The 21,198-nt window shown below is 38.4% G+C and overlaps 2 protein-coding genes across 2 annotated transcripts in view; both read left to right on the forward strand.

Annotated features, from left to right (window-relative positions):
• Positions 1–2,193: 2,193 nt before the first annotated feature.
• Positions 2,194–16,361, forward strand: LOC131778918 (uncharacterized). The gene is made up of 18 exons (XM_066171135.1): positions 2,194–2,304; positions 3,708–3,722; positions 4,230–4,297; positions 4,948–5,187; positions 5,728–5,869; positions 6,000–6,339; positions 6,942–7,093; positions 7,379–7,519; positions 8,663–8,853; positions 9,336–9,477; positions 10,102–10,454; positions 11,084–11,225; positions 11,955–12,095; positions 12,367–12,560; positions 13,434–13,578; positions 14,517–14,869; positions 15,315–15,456; positions 16,024–16,361. The coding sequence occupies exons 1-18, from the start codon at positions 2,253–2,255 to the stop codon at positions 16,359–16,361; spliced, it is 3,291 nt and encodes a 1,096-aa protein (XP_066027232.1). The 5' UTR covers positions 2,194–2,252.
• Positions 16,362–16,722: 361 nt separating this feature from the next.
• Positions 16,723–21,198, forward strand: part of LOC131778916 (uncharacterized) — a 34,904-nt gene continuing 30,428 nt past the window's right edge. Inside the window, exons 1-4 of the mRNA XM_066171136.1 lie at positions 16,723–16,900; positions 17,576–17,922; positions 18,551–18,692; positions 19,586–19,900. Coding sequence (XP_066027233.1) covers positions 16,723–16,900; positions 17,576–17,922; positions 18,551–18,692; positions 19,586–19,900 — 982 coding nt within the window. The remainder of the gene's footprint in view (positions 16,901–17,575; positions 17,923–18,550; positions 18,693–19,585; positions 19,901–21,198) is intronic.

Below are 21,198 nucleotides of genomic sequence, written 5' to 3' on the forward strand. Positions count from 1 at the left end.
CTAACATTATAAGGACAATTTTCACATGTAAACCGAGTATATGGCCTAACTCACTAGAATTTTTTTTCTGTTGCCAAGTTTTCTGTATCTGACTGTGATCTGACCGCCAAATCTTGTGGTTTTGTGAATTCTTGACGTGGACGGCCGCTTTGATGCGCCGCCAAGCAAAATGGGAAAGGAAAGCACATTCGGCACATTGAGCTCATTTCAACTGTATGAGTAATTGATTGAATTGACGATTCGATTGAGGCCTTGCACTACTGTATTTCGTTTACTGTTCCAAGCTTTCGCCGATCTACGGCATCGCCAGGGAATGACGACGAATGACGATGTCGTAGATCGGCGAAAGCTTGTTAGAGAAAAAGAAATACAGTAGCGCGGGGCCTCAATCGAATCGTCAATTTAATCAATTACCCAACATACCATTAAAGGACAACTTAAAATATCACTTGCATGAGTCTTGCAAAACTAAATTTGATGAGGACGGAAGATCACCTTCGAATTTCTGTACTTCTAACGCTTTGAGTGGTTACAAACCCACCAATATTTGGTACGGTGTGTGTTTAGACAAACAGCTCGTACATGAAAAACGTTTTGCACGGGTTCTAAGTATCACCTGGTGTTAGAGAAATATAGCAGTTCAAAGATAGACAAATAGAATTGTCATTGCATGAAGTAATTATACTGTGTTGACAATAGTGTGTGTGGCTGCAAAAAACATTGAAAAAAAACTTGAAACAAAACATTTCTCAATGGCCCTTCAATTTTGACAGTTTAACAGTAACAAAATGGCAAAGGGATGAAGACTTCGTATAAGACAATAGTATACGCGCTTTTATTTAAAAAGTAACCTGTTCGAAGTTATTCATTATCATAATCTAGGGGGCTGAGCTAACCTCCCATACCTTTTTCATTATTCTTTAAAACAAGATAATAAAACATTACTAAATGTTATCAGGGCCGCAGGAAAACGTGCTTACATTTATGTTGTAAATTTTATTGATACAAGATATGTTTAAGATAGATAAAGATTATCTTACTGGCATTGCATATAGCAGTTCCAAGATATACAAATAAAATTGTTATTTGCATAGAGTGATTATACTATGTTTACAATAGTACATGCGGCAAAGTGCAAAACAAAACTTCTTCAATGGTCCTTCAATTTTGGCAATTTAAAAGTAACAAAATGACAAAGGGACGAAGACTTAGTTTCAACTTCACGGAAATGAACGTATCAGAAATACAGCGCTTTCATTTAAAAAGTGCAATGTTCAAAGTTCGACATTATCATAATCTGGGGGGCAAAGCTAACCTCCTAACCTAAAGCTAACCTCCGATACGTTTTCCATTGTCTTTCAAATCAAAGTAAATAAGCACAATTAATTGCGATCAGAACTGCAAGAGAACGTGCTTATATTTATGTTGTAAATGTCATTTTCCTATTGAGGGATCTTTTCACAGTTTGAGTGTGGGGGTCTTTTAATTTTCTTTGAATCAAGCGTAAACAACCTAAAATCGTTCAAAATGTTAAAAAAAAAGGAAACATGGGTATTTTAAGGGTAATGATACTAATTAATTGATGTTTCTGTTTACTAGTTAAGATACTCCGACCATTTTCAACTTTCATGCGAACGGTTGTTCAGAAAAAACAAATAGTTATGTACCACTTAAAAAAGACACAAATATTTGAGCGTCTAGATGTAAGAGACGTGTTTACTATTACAATATTACTTGAGAATATTGCTGTAAAATTGAATTCACTGTTTGAAGATAATGTGTAAAATTTTAAGTTCTGAATTACACTTATGATAAACATATTTTAGTAACACCTTTTTTTCTTCATTTAATTTGTTACAGTGCAGGGAATATTACTCTTTTTCAATGTTCAAAGGAATAACCAATTCAAACACAGCGGAATTGTGTAAACAAATTTTAAAGGAGAAAAAAAGCAATTGTTTCCCAGTTTAATCAACAACCCTGATACCATGGCCACATAGATGGTCACTTAAAAAATTTTCAGTCGTAAATGACTATCATTCGACTTTTTTCTATGTAGACTCTGATTGGCTCGTTTAACCGAAAGTGACACGTCTTGATGTATTCCGTGAATTTTCTTTGGTTCTCATCAAGTTAGAGTCCCATTTTGTTCCATTACACGTTTAAGTAATTACAAGTTTACGTTAAGTCTGAGATACCATAGAGTTTTCCTTGAGGCGACCACTGTTGTAACATTTCGTTGTAAACTCAAAATGGGCGCTGGAGTGAAATTTGTAATCTTGCTCAGACTATTTCTTGAAGTAGGTAAGTCATGTTTTTTTATTCCTATTTGGTGGGAGGCAGCTTCCCTGACTCCTGGGAGTGACAGATAAAATTACTGGTAAGCTATTAATCTATGGGATAAACTGATTATGGTTACGTTCCGTCGGGTACATAGCCTCTCTTTCTATCTTTAACAGTAATTAAAAGAAAACGTCAGGAGATAGCCTGATTTGAGTAGTCTCGTCGCCTCGCCTTTCACGTGTTTCGTCGAGGTTTTATCGTGGCCATTTCAGTATCAGAGTCACTGTTTGGTTTGGAGCTACCTTTATGAGAGCTAACCCTAATTCAAATCGAAAACCAGTGTTACTGCGCGCTGATCTATTCACAATGTCCAGCTTTAAATCTTTTTAAAATAAAGCTTTTAAGTTTTTTTTCAAGGGCCGAAAGCTGAAATATTTTTAAGTTCATTTGGCACTCTTCCCGTCTAGTTTCAGAACACTAGTTTCAGAACAGAACACAGAATAACACTTGTTATTTTGATATCACGAATCGTCTATTTTTGACGCAAAAGCTTATCATTTTGAAGTAGTTACGATCATTTTGACTTTCAATTTTTGGTTAGTTTAGAATTCTGTAATTCCCCACTTGTTCTAGAGCGAGACATATAAATACCTCAGATGACTAGCTGATTGATTGGTCTAGGCTGGCAGATAAGTCAGATATTTTCTGTCTCAGTTCTTCAAATAAGTTTTATTTTATGAATCTGCCCCTTTTTAAAATTCATATCGAAATAAGCAATGAGTTTCAACAAAGTCGTTATAAATGCTTAAATTGAACCAAAAATTATTTGTTTTGTACTCATGCTGTGCGCAGGTTCAATTAAAGTAGCTGTTTATCACACTTATGCTGGGGAGTGGGGAGTGGCACAGCGGTGAGAGCGCTCGCCTCCCACCACTGTGGCCTGGGTTCAATCACTCCCGGACTTGGCGTCACATGTGTGGGTTGAGTTAGTTGTTGGTTCTTGTCCTTGCTTCGAGTTTCTTCCTCTGGATCCTCCGGTTTTCCACTAACTCCAAAATCTCACATTCCAATTCGATCTGGAAACAGAGGAAAAGAAGAGCCACCTAGTAGAATGTCCATACTTAAATTCTTAAATATTATTTCCATTTTTATTTCTATTACTATCATTAACTAGTTATTACAAAGTGACTTTCAGCGGGTCTCATGTTAATTACTCATGCACGCCTCCCCTGAATATCCAGAATATCGTTCCGGAATTCCTCAAACTTTTCCTAAAGATGACATTGCATCTTGCAAACAACGTGAATTATACTTTAAATATCTTTTATTCTAAGAGACGATTTTGATTCAGTCTGGCCAAAATTTTTATGCAGTATTTGTAATGAATATCAGTCGATTTACTATAATTTCGAATTATTTTTCAGGTTTTGCTGCTGGAGGTATGTTCGGAGAGTAAAGTATATTCAATTGTGTCTCTCAAATAAAAAAAATTGCATGGGTATGAATGCAGTATCTTATACAACACCAGTTTTCCCAATAGACTTACAGAGAAGTGAAGGGGAAAAATTAGTGAGCTGTGAGTTTTATTTACTTGATATAAGCCTAATTCAAAGTGTAAGTAGAGAAATAAAAAAGAATGAGCATATTGAAACTGTCTGGTTTAACTCGATCTTTTTTCTTATCATTTTGCGGTCATCAAGAACTAGAAACCTATAAGTCAGACACAGACCGAAGCTCCAGATCAACTTTATTTACTAGTAATACTTGTTCAAACAATTGAAGAACTGTACTGTGATGTCTGTTACAATGATTTTGAGGTACAAGTTTACAATTGGTAGAAACATTCAACAAATATCTTTGAATTCATTAAAATAAACTGCCCTTAATCTCTGATTATACTTTGCGTCAACGTTATTCATCCCTTTCCTGTCTTTTTATTCAATAAGATTGCATGGATAAGATGGGATTGGAAGATGGAAAAATTCCAAACTCCGCATTATCGTCTGCTAGTGAGGTATTTATGAAAGTACTTTTGCTTCCTAGTTATAATTAATATTATTACTTTATTGCAAATACATTCTTGCACGATTTTTGTCTCATACAACAAAGCATTCCGCGCTTAAAGATATTCTTCGGTTCAGCCATTCCACCGTTCTACCGTTCGACCGTTTCCTATTTTTTTTCAATATATATTGGTTATTTATAGAGGTTGTTTCACGATCAAAACTGGAGAATAGATCAATGGGCTTGCTTATTAATTTCCGAACTCGCTTATTTCGATTAATCCACAGCTTTAAGAGCAGACCCTTCTTTCTTATTAACATGCTGGTATTGCGCATCACGTAATACCAGCATGTCACGGTCACGGTGACGCGACGTGTCACGGTATGTCGCGTCACGGTTTTCCCATCTGAAGGTCGCACCTCAATACACACTGTATCTCGTAACTTGATCAAGGTAATTTCTGCTGCAAAATTGAGTTTCATGACCATGAGCTGTTTTTCTCAAGAAGAATCTAAGTGAAGGGTGCTTATTCACCCCTTAGAAAGTTTCGATACTGCACTTTTGAAAATTCATTCGGCAAGGTGGAACTTTGAAAACAAGCTTGTCCTAGAGGCTACATCGCAGAACTAAGTCAGTACTTGACGTTTTTTATATTTGCAGTATAGCGCATCCTATGCAGCAAATAAAGGAAGGCTCAACCACCAGACCACTTATATTGCTAAGCGCAACGACAAGGGCCAGTGGTTCCAAGTGGATTTTGGAAAGATTGTCAAAATAACGAGGATTTTGACCCAAGGACGCCATAACGCCGCACAATGGGTGACCAAGTTTATAGTGTCTTACAGCCTTGATGGAGGATATTTCTCGTTTCAACTTCACCATCCTTACAATGTTCCGCGGGTAAAAATATATAATAGTTTTCATAGAAAAATACAGAAAGTGATATTATTTTTCTGCTCTGAACAATTTGAGCTTTAAAATTCCACCAATAGAGATAATTTTGAGCTATTTACGAGCTGGGAGCCTTCCCTCATTGCAGAGAACACTGAGTGCTTCCTGTAGTAAACCAAAACCAAAGAAATCACTGAGGCAAACTGGAGTAAAAGTCGTTGTTTGTAGTAAACTTTGTATCTTATTGGTTTGACGCGAGCTTTCTAGACCAATCACTGAGCGTTGCCTAAAATCACAAACTGAGTCTAAATATAGATTCCACTTGTAGATTTAAAGCAAGAAACCTATGCAACTAACTTTTCTTTCTTATCGCGAACTTTATGTACATCCAAAAATAAATGTCACGTATAGTTTTGGATGGAATGATCTTTTTTGTAAAAAAAAAAAGAGTAAAAATACCGCTATGGGTCTAACAACAACCCAACAATATCTGTTAAATAAGAAAAAAATGTTTGTAAGTATACTGAATGTGTTTTTTTTTCTTTCTAGGAATACTATGCCAATAGAGACTATCAGACTGTCGCGGAAACCAAGCTGGACGAACCAATCATCGCCCGTATTTTTCGTGTTCACCCGGTGGAATGGCATGCATACATTTCAATGAGGCTTGAGTTTGTTGGTTGTGACTCAGGTCAATGTACACCCTATTAACACTAATACGCTGATTTGTTTCTTAGCATTTACCGAGTATTCACGCTTGCATGTGAGAATATAACTACTTATGCCCTGTTCTCCTGTCTTTTTATTTTTTGCTTTTCAAGGCTTCCAACCTCCAGTTTTTCCTACATGCATGGATGGACTTGGAATGGAAGATCCCAACAAAATCCCTGATTCAGCCATAACTGCTTCTTCCTATTATAACAACAACTACCGGCCGAGCCAAGGTCGTCTTTACCAACAGTATCAGGGAGGTTCTGGAAGCTGGCTGGCCAAAACAAACGACCAGAACCAATGGCTTCAAGTGAACTTAGGAGGATGGAGGCAAGTGATGAGATTCTGCACCCAAGGAAGGCTAGATGCGGCACAGTGGCTGACTAGCTACTCACTGGCGTTCAGTTATGATGGAGTCTTTTACAAAACGCTCCAAGGGGTAAATAACGAATTGTTTTAGTGATGAATAGACTTTTCTTAATACTGACTGCCGAAATGAAAATTCCGTATCCTCAAGAAGAAATGTTCTCATAGTTAGAAAACAAGTGGTTTTATATTATAAAATGATTTTCGAGTCGATGCAGCTCTTACAATCTAAGGAATGAAAGTCTGTAATTCTTAATGTTATCCAGAGGCAAAATGTAAAATCAAACAGAAGAAAAAAATAACTAATAGCGGCCTTCATATTCAGCGGTAAGCACTACGGAAGTAAACATGGATTTATGTATAAACTCTCGCTGACTTAAGATCGTATATCTTCGTGGATGGTATTAAAGGCGCGCTCTGAGTGGCTAGTCAAACTTCGAATACCCTTTACTGTTCACCTCTGAGCAATTCGTACGGGATTTGTAATCTTTACAGGGGTAAATGAGTTTAAATCATCTCTTTTGTGCTATTTTATCTCACTGTTCTAGTATGAACTAAAAAAACTGTTCACCTCAGTCTCGGTGGCAAGCGGTGACACCGACACAGATGTGAATAGCTGTTTTAAATTATTTTGATGTAAAACTATAAAAATCTAAATAATTTAATCTTTAAACGTTTGTTGTTTCTTGTCAGGCATTCAAGGGAAACACAGACCAATTTATGCCCGTTTGCCATTTGCTGGAGCGGGGACAAGTGATATCACGATATGTGCGAATTATTCCTCGGTCCTGGCATGGGCATATTGCCTTGAGAGCTGGTTTTTATGGCTGTGAATCTGGTAAGTTTTTTTTCTCAACATATGAGATCCTTTTATTCAATGTCGAATCATTTTCTCTAAAAAAGGTACCTGAAATTCACGCCATAAAAGAAATTTCGCTTATCGTGCCACACTACCGATGAATACCTGGTTAATCAAGCAATCATATCGTTACGGTGAAGAAATAGGAAAATGTTTTTAATTTTTTGGTAGCAATTCAAAATAATTCCAGATAGTAAAGATGATGGTGTTTTTAAAATAATATAATTTTCCTGTCCTTTCTTTTTTTTTTTTTTTCGCAACCAGGATTTGATATCCCCAAAATAGAGTGCGCATCGCCTCTAGGGATGGAAAGCGGTGACATAGAAGATTCAGCCATTGTAGCGTCGTCGCGCTATAACCAGTGGTGGGGGCCTGAGCGTGGAAGATTCAACGAGGCAGTTGATGGTTCGTGGTCCCTCCTTTAAATGATAGCAGGCTTAGTTACTAGTTTAGATATTGTCTAATCTATGTATGTATGTATTGATTGATTGATTGATTAGAGCGCTTTACGATTTAATGTCGCAAAACTAAAACCAAAGTAACCATAGCGCCCAATCGGAAGAGAGAAAAAATATCTTTAAGAGCCAATGAGAACTCAAAGTGAAAAAGCAACCAAACAACCTAAAGTGCGGTAAAAAAGAAGTAGTGATTTGTTTTAGTTTGGCATCTGATTGTTTGAGAAAGTGGTGCGAGGTTTCTGGAACTATCACAGGGTGAAGCAAAAGCAATGGACTCTCTCTCGGATTACTTACGTTGAATTGGAAATTGATTTAATTGATTGATTAATTAATTCTTTCATTCATTTGTGCATCACTAGATTTTTCTTTTACATTTTACTCAATTATCTGATTCATTCAAATCAGAATTTGAGCCTTTTACGTCGTTAATCAACGAAACATTGCTCCTGTTATTGCGATTTATGCCTTAAATGAAATGCTGCAGACGTTGCAAAGCATTGACGGTCACTAACTTCATGTATTGAAAAAGTACAAAAAAATTAGGGAGCCACCTTAGATTAAGCTCGTCCGTTAATGTTAGCTTTGGTCGAAATTTGATCTTTGGTGGGAAACCGATTCTGCCCTATCAAGATGCCGCCTGACTTCTTCAAATTAAATATGGCTTATTCTCTTTTTTAACAGAAATGCACAAATTGCCTTGAAATGAAGTGAATTTGATGAATGTTTGATATTAATTGCGAATGCTTATTTATTTCATATATATTACTGAAAAGTACATTGTAAAGTATTATCGTTTGTGTCTCTGATTGGACTGATGATGTATTTTCATAGTCGTTCGCTTCCAATCTTCAAATTGAAATGTGAAAAAATCTCAATATTTATGAAATAAATACATCATACCATGGAAATTGCTTGAAAGATTTTCATTCTCTCGATGCAATATTGCGATGCATCAAAAATGCCTTTGGATGCGTAAAAAAAATACCTCACTTGTTCACTGCACTCATTCGTTCGTTTTTTTGATGCATCGCAACTCATGAATGAAATCGGAAGTGCACAATTTCCATGGAATAATCTCTATTTCTATTAGGGAGTTTCCAAGGAGGCTGGGTTTCCCAATACAAAGATGATAAACAGTTCCTACAGATTGACTTACAGAATGTTACCAAGGTGACCAGGGTTGCAACTCAAGGGCGCTATGACGCCGGCTGGTGGACAAAGGCCTATACCCTGGAATACAGTGTACACGGAGGAGAATTTTTATCGTATAATGATGGCCAGGTAATTTATATCTCTATCACATAGCCTATCAATTAAACCATACCAATTTTCACAATCGTGGCGGGGGTAACAACATCACGATTTAAGCGCTAGTTCCTCAGTTACTGGACAACTGAATTGGAGAGTTAATTCGTCACGTGATTAAACAATGCACTCTATTTGCTCGCGCTGTTATAAAGACTTGTGGAAACTAGTCCACTGCTGTGGTTTTTTCTTTTTTTGTATACGTTTAACTGGTTCATATTTTGTTTGTCAATTACTGTCACAGTCATTTTGATTTACGGGCAACAGGAATTTGCGTTGTCTAATTCTATCTGTTATTAGAATCTTAATCAAAAAGTCGGACTTCTGCCTCGCCGTCGAGCTGTTTTTTTCAAGGGCGAATTGGATTTCATTCGGTCCTATTACCATGATGAATTCAAACAAGGTTTAAACAAAAGTATGTTTTTAATTGTTTAAATAAATACTTTGATATTCCAAAGGTTCTACAAGGAAATATTGACTATACTTCTGCTGTTGGCCATAACCTCAACCCGCCCATTGTAGCTCGTTTCATCAAAATCAACGTCAAAGAATTCGTTGGATATCCATCATTGAGAGTGGAATTATTTGGATGCACCAAAGGTATGTGTAGTATCATAAATGAATTTCCATGGAAGTACAGGGGAAAGGTGACGAGGTAGCATGCTTCCAAACGCACCAGAGACAAATTCTCAATATTTTTTTATCTTTTACAAGCCGTTTTGTGATCCACCCTTCCAACGTGCTCATAAATCATGGTTTAAGTGTCAGACGAGTTTTCAGTTTTCAAAAATGTTCGTTGGTTGAAACATGCCTTCTTTTGCTAATCAGCTTTCGAATTTACATTTTGGTTTTTGGCTGTTTAACAGCTTTATTGGCTTTCTCATACACAAAAGTGTAGGGCACTTATTGTTTGAAATTTCTCAAGAGAATTTTAGCTTGACAGACACACTCGCAATCTGTTTTAACAGTTCTCGATGGCCCAATATTTTAAGACCCGGTTCGCAGACGGTTTCTCTCCTACTCAGTTGCTTGAACACCTGGCTGTGTTTTTAGGCCTAATCGAGAACGCACGTTGATGAAATATTTTACCTATCATTTTTCTTAGTTTGGCGTAGCTGTGCCATTTTTTTTTCTCGTCACACCAACTAACCAAAGTGACCAAAGTTTTGCACATAAAAAAACACACCTATTTTCTCACATGTGTTTTTACACACTGCTATTTAGGTTTCTCCGTCCCAAAACCGCCACAGTGCATGAATGCCATGGGCATGGAAAACGGCAATATACCTGACTCCGCTATCTCTGCATTTAGCTCATATAACGCTAACAGCTATGCCCCTTCCGTTGGCCGACTTCATTTTCTTATGTCTGGCAGTGGAAAATATGGCAGCTGGGCTGCCGGAGCAAACAATCTAATGCAATGGTTCCGGGTTGATTTTGGCCGTTGGACAAAAGTTACAGCTGTCGCCACACAAGGGAGACAGGACTCCAATCAATGGGTTAAAAAGTACAGCCTTTCGTACAGCTATAATGAAGTGTTTTGGGCAACGGTTAAAAACGAACAAGGCTCAAAACAGGTATTTAAATGGTTAGTTAATCTTAGATGAAGAATTAGGCGACTACACTTTGGTTGATTTGTTCTGTTCCGTTCGAAATGTTAAAATCAGTGACATAAAATAAATGCGGTAGAATTAAACTTACGCAGAACGATTTTTGGGTGATACGATGTTAGCCCCTGTCGAGCCCGAACTTAAGGCTTTACTTTCTGTAGTTCCTTTCATGGAATTTTTCATTTGTGGTTCAGATTTTCTCACTTATTATCCATCGGTCATTTGTCACAACACTTACATGTAATTTGAAATTGAAGCAAGTTTCTGATGTAAGCCATCATACTTCCCTTAAAAACAATTAGGATAAATGTCCATATCTTAGCATTTGCGTTCCTACACCTCTCATAACCCAATATTAACTCTAAGTTGTAATCAGTTGACTGTTGTCGGGTTGAGGGTGGGGGGGATAAGGGATACGTACACAGTTCTCAGATACTGACGTTGATCTAAAAATTACGTAGCTCAGACCTCAGTAATCTTCATAGACGAACTTGAATCAGAGCTTACAGCTATTGACTGCTTGACAAGTGCATCCATGATGTATATGTAAAATCCCTGCTGTGAAACGCTTGAAAGGCTTGTTATTATTTCCACAGGTCTTCAATGGCAACTCCGACCGATACACGGTTGTGAGGAACTTGCTGGACCGACCAGTTGTAACCCGGTACATCCAGATTCATCCTGAAGAGTGGTATGGACATGTGTCCATGAGAACGGAATTTTACGGTTGCATTGAAGGTAGCAGGTTATTATTCTTATCTAAATTGAGAGGGTATAGAAAAATAAACGCGATTTAATCCAACTAGGGTCAGAAAGATGAAAAATGTAATTTAAATGAACGTTTGAGAAGACAACATCGTCAGCGTTCCAGAATCTACTTTTTTATCTACTTATGGAAAAGCAAATTGGATTAGATCACTGATGCTAGGGTTCTTCCAGTCACGGAAAATATATATCCAGCTTGTATAAATTGCATTTCGCATGAAATTCAGAGCTTATCTCATTCCTTTACAACTAACGAGTAATGCATTCTCTGATAAAGAAGCTGATTCTTAACTCTAACTTTGGATTAGGAGTGCAGTATCTCCTTTCTGTATTTCTGCCGCTTTAAAATAATTTTAGACTGCTTCATAATTGCTGAAAAGTACGTAATGAGGTTGGAAACTAATCACTGGCTGCATGATGAACTCAATCAGTGGAAAAACCTTACAATAGCAATATTATGTCATGTAATGCAGATGGATGTAACGCACTTACATAATGGATGTTTGTAGCTATCAATTATCATCAAAAACGACCTACCGTCATCATCTCTGAATATCTGAAAAGCTGAAGATAACATGGCTTCATGAGGTGTCTAAAGGTATCTAAGGTGTCTGAGGAACAATCTAACATCTACTAATCAGTTTAAAGATTTCACACAGCATATAGAAGAATGACTACCTTTTCCCTTTAAATTCAAAACAGGCGTCGAAGCTCCTAAGATAGAATGTTTTTCGGCTCTGGGAATGGAAAACGGAGCGATTCCAGATTCGGCCATCGTAGCATCATCGCGTTACAACCAATGGTGGGGACCTGAACGCGGAAGACTGAACGAGAAGAAAGAAGGTAAGAAATTTTTTGTAGACCTATAGTTTCCTTTCCTAGTAGCCTTTAAAAACTAAAATAACATAGACTGAAAAACCCACTCAAAAGAGAAAAAAAAACACACACACAGAAAGTACAGTGTAGAGGAAAAAAGATAGCTGGCTTCCCAGAAAATGTATTTTTTGTGGCAACCTGGCTGCATGATGACAACGGAGGAACATGAACATTTATAACGTAGACGAGTATAAGGCAGCTGTATCGATTAACACAAGTCATTGATATCGCTGATTAGGTAGCTTTAATGGAGGCTGGATTTCCCAATACCAGGACGATAAGCAGTTCCTGCAGATTGACCTGCAAAAAGTGACCAACGTGACCGGGATCGCTACACAAGGGCGCTATGACGCAGGCTGGTGGTCAAAGACCTATACCTTGGAATACAGTGTTCATGGGGAAGCTTTTGTACCATACATTAGTGGGAATGAGGTGCGTTATTATTCTTTGCTGCCGCTCATGTTGATGCAAACTGTAATTTAAAAGCTAGTAGCTTAGCATCACAGCAACTTCCTGATTGGCTATTTATCTATCATGTGGTTTTTTCGCCATGCTAACTGGATTTCGTACGACAACAGCTCACCGCTGGATTACTGTCCTGCCATTTATCCACCGTTTGAATAAACTTCCTTCGTCCTTGTTACGATCGGAGCCACGTTTATAAAATATGCCGTCTTCATCTCCACGTACTTTTTCCTCGCAAATGATATAATTTCATTACCTCTGAGTAAATAATCAGAAGGTCATAGAATAGTCTATTTAACAAGCACTTGAGATTTTTTAGCACAACCGTATACTTAAATGTGTAAATGCTTTCATTTCGGACGAGCGTTCAAAAAACAGAAAGATATTCAGTAAAAAAAACCCTCTGGGCGGCTGGTAGTGGGCTAATAATGTTCACGGCTTCGAGATTTTCCGAAAAATTAATATTTGGCCGAGAAGCAAACTCTTCACTGTTGATCTAGTGGCGGATGCATATTTTAATATCACTATCACTAGACTCTACAAAACGAGTTTTTGTAGTTTCCATGTAAAATAATAGAGTAAAAAAGATGAAACTTTTGGGCTGCTTTCCTTCTACCGTTTTTTTTTCTTTTGGACGCAAGCATTTGCAGGATAAATATCGACACAGACAGGGATTATTGCTGTAAACTGTCCGGTGGTTTTGCACCACGTGACGTAAAGTAGCCAATAAAATCGAGCTGTAATTAATGGGTGGGTTATGATAGCAATTATTTGACGTAAGGTTTTATTACTTCGATATACATGATATAACTTCAAATTTCACGTATCATTGTTTTTAAGGTTTTCCACGGCAATTACGACTACAAAACTGCCGTTGGCCGAATTATTGACCCACCCATCATGGCTCGCTACATCAAAATCAACGTCAAAACATATCAAGGATATCCCTCGCTGAGGGTGGAGTTATATGGGTGCTCTGTAGATGGTACTATGATGGCTTCCGTTCTACTTACCATTGTCTTAATTTCTGTCACCAACGCACCATTAAGTTCATCTAGATTCATACAATATGGAGCGTAAATGTTCTTTCGTGTTTAAAATATTAGAAAAAATGCCTTTTCAGAGGAACTTCAAATTATAGAAAAGTAAGGTACGCCAACGCCACACAAGGCCAAATGAACCTTGCTACGAAAAATAAGAGAGAGTTATGCGAAAGCTCTCCTGTAAGACCGAGAAAGAAGGCATTTGTGGGCGAGGGGATGGGGGGATTGAGGGGCTGAGACCTGACTGAGCTGACATACTCACTTTTCAAGCTACTGTTGAGGAAATGTAAGGTTGCCGATTCATGCACTTTTCGAGTGTGTTTTTTTAGTGAGAGAAAGAAGCTAGGAAAACGTCACTTTGAGCATGGATAACACAGGAAAAAAATGATTCTTATTATCCTTAACCCCTTAACTCCCATGAATGACCAAGAGAGAATTTCTCCTTACAATATCAATACAATATCAATACAATATCAAGCAGACCAGTGATGAGAATAAAGAAAAATCTTAATTAGGGGATAATTAGTTGATCCAATACCAAATTCTCCAAACTAACATCACAAGAACTGTATGGCAGACAGTAAGGAGAATTGATAATGAGATCTTGGGAGTTAAAGGGTTAAAAAAATCATCAAATCCGCTTTCCACCGCTAGGGTGATTTCTTATTTGACTTTTGACAATTAATACTATTAGTTCAAACACTCAAAATTTCCAAAGACGCTGTAAAACAGACTTTTATTACATCAGTTCTTACTGCCTTTTTTAAGGCGGTTACTAGATGAATAACCACTGATAGGTATTAACTTAACTTGTTCCCCTCTCCACTGAAATATCAAACACGCACAGTCCTTTAAACCAACTTACGTTTGGCTCGTGCAGGTGATTCAGTACCAAAAGCGCCACAATGCATGGAGGCCTTGGGTATGGAAAGCGGTGAGATACCCGACTCTGCTATCTCTGCATCATCCTCAGCCAACGCTAACAGCTTTGCTCCTTCCGTTGGCCGCCTTCATTTTCTTATGTCTGGCAGTGGAAAATATGGCAGTTGGGCGGCCGGAACCAACAATCTGTTTCAATGGTTACAGGTTGATTTTGGAGACTGGAGAAAAATTACGGCTGTTACTACACAGGGAAGACAGGACTCTAATCAGTGGGTTAAACTGTACAGCCTTTCTTTCAGCTACGATTCTGTGTTTTGGGAAGTTGTAAACAACGAGCATGCTTCAAAACAGGTATGTTGTTAGTAGAGCCGTGCGCACGTCCTCGTAAGGGCAATATACCATGCCCTCTCCGGCATCTGGTGAAGCTTCTTTCCAGTTTTTTTTTTTGCATAGAAAAACTGGATAGTACTGTTACATTGTTGATATATCCGTGGAGCTGCACCGAACTATATTTATATCTATCGAGTAATCGAACCAGGGCATAGCTTTGCGAGTTTGAGGGGCACCTAATCTTTTAGTCAAATGGAAGCAAACCAGCTTATATGTCCGATAAGGTGCTAATGCATAAAGAAGTACTTACATTTTTGTACTATCAGTATCACAGGCATTTTATTACACACTGTAATCTATTGACGTGGAGGTGTTCATTGAAAAGGTGTATGAACGTGTGTTTTCGTTCGTTCGTTAATAGGTTAGCAACACTTTGAAATTCGTCATAAAAATTTTTCTTGCACAGATTTTTAAAGGGAACTTTGATCGATACACAGTGGTAAGAAACACCTTGTACAAACCAGTTATAACCCGATACATTCGAATTCATCCTGAAGAATGGAATGGACACATCTCAATGAGAACAGAGTTTTATGGCTGCAGTAAAGGTAAATGATCCAACGGGATCATATAAGGATTGGTGTGATTGTCTGTCTTTCTTTTGTCCTATTGTCAGTGTGCTTTATTGACACTTACCCACTACATAGCAATTTATCCGTTGCATCACGTTATACGCCAATCAAAGCCGCAACATCCCCCCCCGGCAACCCACAGGCATTTGACCGTCTTTCGTGCCCGGGAGGTGGAGCATTTAAACCTTGTCCGGCTGGGATTGGGAAATTGAATCGGAAGTTTCGAGTCTTTCCGGTGTTATATCTTTAAATATGGAGGTGGTTAAGGTAAAAAGTTTACCTTCGCAAGCGAATGGCTCAGAAGATAAGGTTTACAACGTTTAGGCTTTACAGCTTGTTCAATGATGTGTAGAAGCCACGGTCGCTGATTTTACAATTAACAGAAAAAACGGGCGGAACAAACCAGTCTTCAAAAGTTCAAATGCTCGGGGTTTTCCCGGGGGGGGGGGGGCGGGATTGAATTGATCGACCCTTTGAACAATTGCGCCTTGAAGCTTACTTTCTTGGAAAAGAAATGTTTGTTCCCTTACATTTCTCCAACAGGATTCGATCCTCCAAAAATAGCTTGTGCAAAACCTCTCGGAATGGAAAGCAAAATTATTCCTAACTCTGCCTTGAAGTCTTCGTCCGACTACAACCAATACTTTGGACCTGAAAGAAGCAGGTTACACATGAAGCAAGAGGGAAGCTATTACGGTGGTTGGGCCTCAAAGCACGTGGATGTTGGTCAATGGATTGAGATAGACTTAGGAAAAATCACAAAAGTCACCCGAATCGCGACCCAGGGAAGATATGATGCTAACTGGTGGGTTACGAAATATACACTGACCTACAGCGACGGAGGGAAATATAAGTCTTACAAAAATGGCGAGGTATGCTGAATATCCTTTCTGAGTGCTAATTAGTTTGGCATGAAGCGTTATGTTTATTTTGTTTACACCTATTCCGAGAAGTGCAAAGGCATTTGATTTTATTTCAACTCATATTCCTCTTGAAAAATACGGTGGAGTCGCACCAATCCTGACTTCCTTGGCTGCAACCCCCGGCTGCATCTTCGACTTCACAAGTTCTCATCCTGAAACGTGTTCTGATGCCTGCGATATAAACAACCAAACAAAACAAAAGAAAAAAACATGACAAACAGAAAAAATACTTACAAATGAATCGAAAAAAGACCATGACAAAAAAAAACTTCAATAATCTGCGCTGGTCAAATTTATGATAGTTTTTCGTTTAATCAAAATGGAGGAATCTTATATGAAGGTGTCGTATTTAAAGGTGATCATTGGAAATAGCGACAGGAATACAGCGGAAGGTCGAATTCTTGATGAGCCAATAATAGCACGGTACGTGCGAATCCATCCTATGACCTGGAATGGACGCATCTGCATGAGAGTGGAATTATTTGGCTGCAGGGAAGGTATGCTAGTTATCACGATATCATTCACACTAGGCATATGGCAGAGTCATCAATTCGTAACGAATTCGACAGAAGTACCATTCTGTTTTCGATTTGATCCCTTTTCTTATTATTCAGTGATCTTGTGTACTTAGGAAAAAAAAATGAATATTTTAGCCTAAGGAAACTACAGATTCAGGCCGGATGCTATGACAGCAGAGCAACTTAAAACTCAGTGGTAAGCCAACAGGACATGTAGATTAGGTGTCTTTCCGCGGAGAGCTTTTTAACCACGATCATGCCTGCTTGGTTAGTTCACGTTATAAAGCGCCGGACTACCGTACAAGAGGTCAAGGGCTTAAGTCTCTTTGCTAGGACATCCGCAATTGGTTGGACATTCTAGTCTTCTCTGGTACCGTCTTCTGCACCCTCACTGTACTGGTTAGCAGGGGACGTTTACGAACCCATTCACTTCTCGCACGTAGAGTGGGGAACGTGCCCACATTTAAACCCTCTTTGAGCTGAACTGGGCCAGCCTGTCTAAACATCGCAAATGCAATACATTTCATTACTGAGAAGAGAAATTGTCCCTCGATTTGAAAACAATCCCCTTTACCGTGAAGCACATAGCAGAGTAAAATGCGATTAATAACTAATTTCTCCTCCTGTTCACTATATTTTCTACTCGCCTGACAGGTTTTGAACAAGGCCCTACTGAAGAGTGTAAGAAAATTTTAGGATTGCAGAACTACCAAATTCCGGATTCAGCTCTGCGTGCCTCCACATCATACAATGTTAACTCCATGGGTGCGAGAAACGGACGGTTACATTTCCAGGCAAAGAGTGGCCAGTATGGTGCCTGGGCCGTGAAAAAGAATGATCCATTTCAATATTTTCAAGTTGATTTTGGTAACTACGCAAAGGTTACAGGTGTGGCAACTCAAGGGAGACAAGATGGCTCCTGGTGGGTGAAGACGTACAGTTTATCCTTCAGTAATGATTGTGTTTTCTTTGAAGACTACAAAGAGGCTGACGCCAAAAAGGTGAGACCTAGACAAAGTTATAAATAAGAATCCCATTTAAGTTTTAGCATCGAGGATATCAAGAAATTTGCAGAGAAACACCTGTCAGAAGAAACTACTCTCATTGATCTTTGAGTGTTGTGACGGAATTATCACCTATACTTGCAAAGCGTGAAAAAAATTATGGACGGTCCACAAGCCGTGAAAATCGGTGAAATGTAACACATTAAAAAATGACGCCTGGTGTGAAGCTTACGGAAAAAAAAAACTTAAATGGTGGCCACCTGTAAAAGGATACGCCCATAAGAAGGGCCAGAAACGATATTATAAATAGAAAGCACAGTTTTGACCTGACCCCACAGAAAAACCCCACACCAAATTTTTGAAAGATGATTACACAGTGACTGAAAGTTTCCAAAGGATAAATCAAAGGTACGTTAACTTAGTGTGTATCTGTTCCTGAGGACAATGTCAACTGGTCAACTGTGAAACAAACTTGTATATACAGTCAAGGAACCGCGTAACTTATCGGGTTCAGTGTGAAGTTACTTATATGTCAAATGGAAAAATGCGCTTCGTCATGTTACGTTGTGCTTTCAAAATTAATCGAATAGGTGAATGAATTTCGACATCTATATTCAATTTCCAGGTTTTTGATGGGAACACTGATCGTTTCACGGTCGTTAGCCACGACCTTAAGATCCCCCACATTTCAAAGTGCGTTCGCATAAACCCAATCACATGGCAAGGGTACATTTCCCTGCGAGCAGAATTCTATGGCTGTAGAGAAGGTAACGACTAAACAAACAACGTTTGTCATACAATTTGATGAGTTAACAGATGAATTTTAACCAGTTGGGTACAAGACATAACGGCTGACATCGAGTATATCTTTAGCCATTCTCAAGTCTACTAAACAGTTGCTATACTTTGTTTGTTAAAACAATCACGTCAAATACAATAGTTGGTGATCTTAATTTTAGTCTCCGGGCCCATTAGTAAGAGCTGACTCTAGTTCCGGCAGCCTTTAATTATTCTTTTCCATTTCCGTCTGTGTATTCAAATCCGTTTGTTTCCGTCACTCCCGTTAGCTGATATAGAGATCGATGAATACACCACTGCGTATCAACCCGACAATCTAAGTATTATCTAGCAGGTAATTTAGTGTTAACAACTGAGTTGAAAACGTAAATTAGCCACCGTAAAGGGTAAAAAAGCTAACGCTCGAAACGTCAGCTCTTTTTACCCTTTAAGGTGGTCAATTTACTTTTTCAACTTAGTTGTTAACACTAAATTACCTGCTATACTCTCCCACCGACGCAGCACCACGGTTTCTTTAGAAACTTACCCCTTTATTCAAATATTATGTAGTGTCTCAAATACTGCAATACACCATACAAGACCAAACCGTGCCCTACCTTAAGTTAGCAGTCAATAGGGTTTTTTGAAAGTGAAAGTTTCATTATGAGAAATACAAAGCAAAGCAGAAGTTTTTTCCGCTTCTTTTTGATTCATTTTATTTACGTCATTTTGAAATTATGGTGTCAAGCTCTTTGGTACAAAGTAAAGGCTTTGACAAGGGTTTGATCATTACCTTACCCTCTTTGGCATAGTGCAATCGCTGATCAATAAAGTCACTGTATCCTGTATACTTTTATAATGTAAGCCAAATTTGCTCGGTCAGGTTTTAAAGATCCTGAGATTGTCTGCGTGTCAGCGCTTGGATTAGAAAACGGTCAGATTTCAAACGCTGCTATTGTGGCCTCCTCCCAATACAATGCATACTATGGACCGGAAAGAGCAAGGCTGCGTAAGGTTACAGCAGGAAGCTTTATCGGGGGATGGTCTCCAAAGGCATCCAACACAGGGGAATGGATACAATTTGACCTTGGTGAGAATACAAAAGTGACCAGGATTGCTATCCAGGGTCGCGACAACGCGGATTGGTGGACAACTAGTTTTACCATGTCCTCTAAGCTTGATGGAGGAAGCTTTGAGTCGTACAACAATGGCCAGGTACTATTATAGTGAATTCCATCTTCCTAACTCTATCCCCGCACGTAAATTTTTCGACGTAGCAACTATTAGAAGTAAATAAGAAATATGACTTGTGGAAGAAGTTCTGAGCCAGCTAAATTCATCAAAAAAAGTTAAGGGTAATTTTTTTAAGTGGGCCTATAGATATTTACGAGTCAAATGCGAAACGGCAGCGAAACTGTGAAAATATTGCCACACTGGGTGAAGAAAAAAATGGGTTACCCTTCAAAAAGTATGTTACGTTGGCGAGGAACGATTTTAATCTTTAAAACACGTTTTTAAGCCGGTATGTGAGCATGCTCCTGTATTTAGAGCCACCATTGTTAGCCATATGATTTGATCTGGTCTCACTCTATACGACCTGATGTAATTCAATACATTCAAGGTATTTCTTGGAAGTCGAGACAGAAATACGCCAGCAGGCAGCATGATTAATCCACCAATAATTGCACGCTTCATCAAGATTCACCCCAAAACTTGGCAGGGATTCATTTCTTTACGAGTGGAACTATATGGATGCAGAGAAGGTGATTTTGATATCAAATATGGATACGAGTATGTGTGCTAAATATGATAAAGTAAATGGATAAATGAACCAGAAAATATATTTTTTGGTGACTGGTTTACTGGCGGGTTGATTAGTGACTGACTGACTGACTGATGACTGACGAAGTGACTGACTGACAAAGTGACTAATCATGCGACTGACAGACTGTGTTACTGTAAAAATAAACGAATAATGGGTGGAAATATGAATGAATGAATGAATGAAATGAATGAACGGATCAATACATATTTGGCAACGAGAAGGTGGATAAATGGAAGGGTTTTATATATATGATCTCATCTTTCTATCAAAAATAGCGACAATATTTAAAGTATCTATCTCTGGTTACGATTACAGAAGCTGACCTTTAACTGTAAAAAACATATCTCCGGGAATGTTTATAGTGATAATAAAATATTCTCTTAGGTGACTTTTGATTATTGCCCTACATTTTCGGTTCTTAGAGTTTACTTTTCCTTCCTTCTTGATTAAAGGTTTCACTCCACCAAAACCACCAACCTGCGTAGCACCTCTTGGTATGCAAAATAACCAGATACCAGATTCTGCTTTGAGGGCGTCCACGTCTTACAATGTAAACTCTATGGGTCCAAGGAATGGAAGATTGCATTTCCAAGCGAAGTCAGGACAGTACGGAGCATGGGCCACTTCAACAAATAACGAATTCCAGTACTTTGAGGTCAGTTTTGGCGATT

This window comes from Pocillopora verrucosa, chromosome 8 (assembly GCF_036669915.1).
Source record: "Pocillopora verrucosa isolate sample1 chromosome 8, ASM3666991v2, whole genome shotgun sequence".
NCBI classification, from domain to species: domain Eukaryota; kingdom Metazoa; phylum Cnidaria; class Anthozoa; order Scleractinia; family Pocilloporidae; genus Pocillopora; species Pocillopora verrucosa.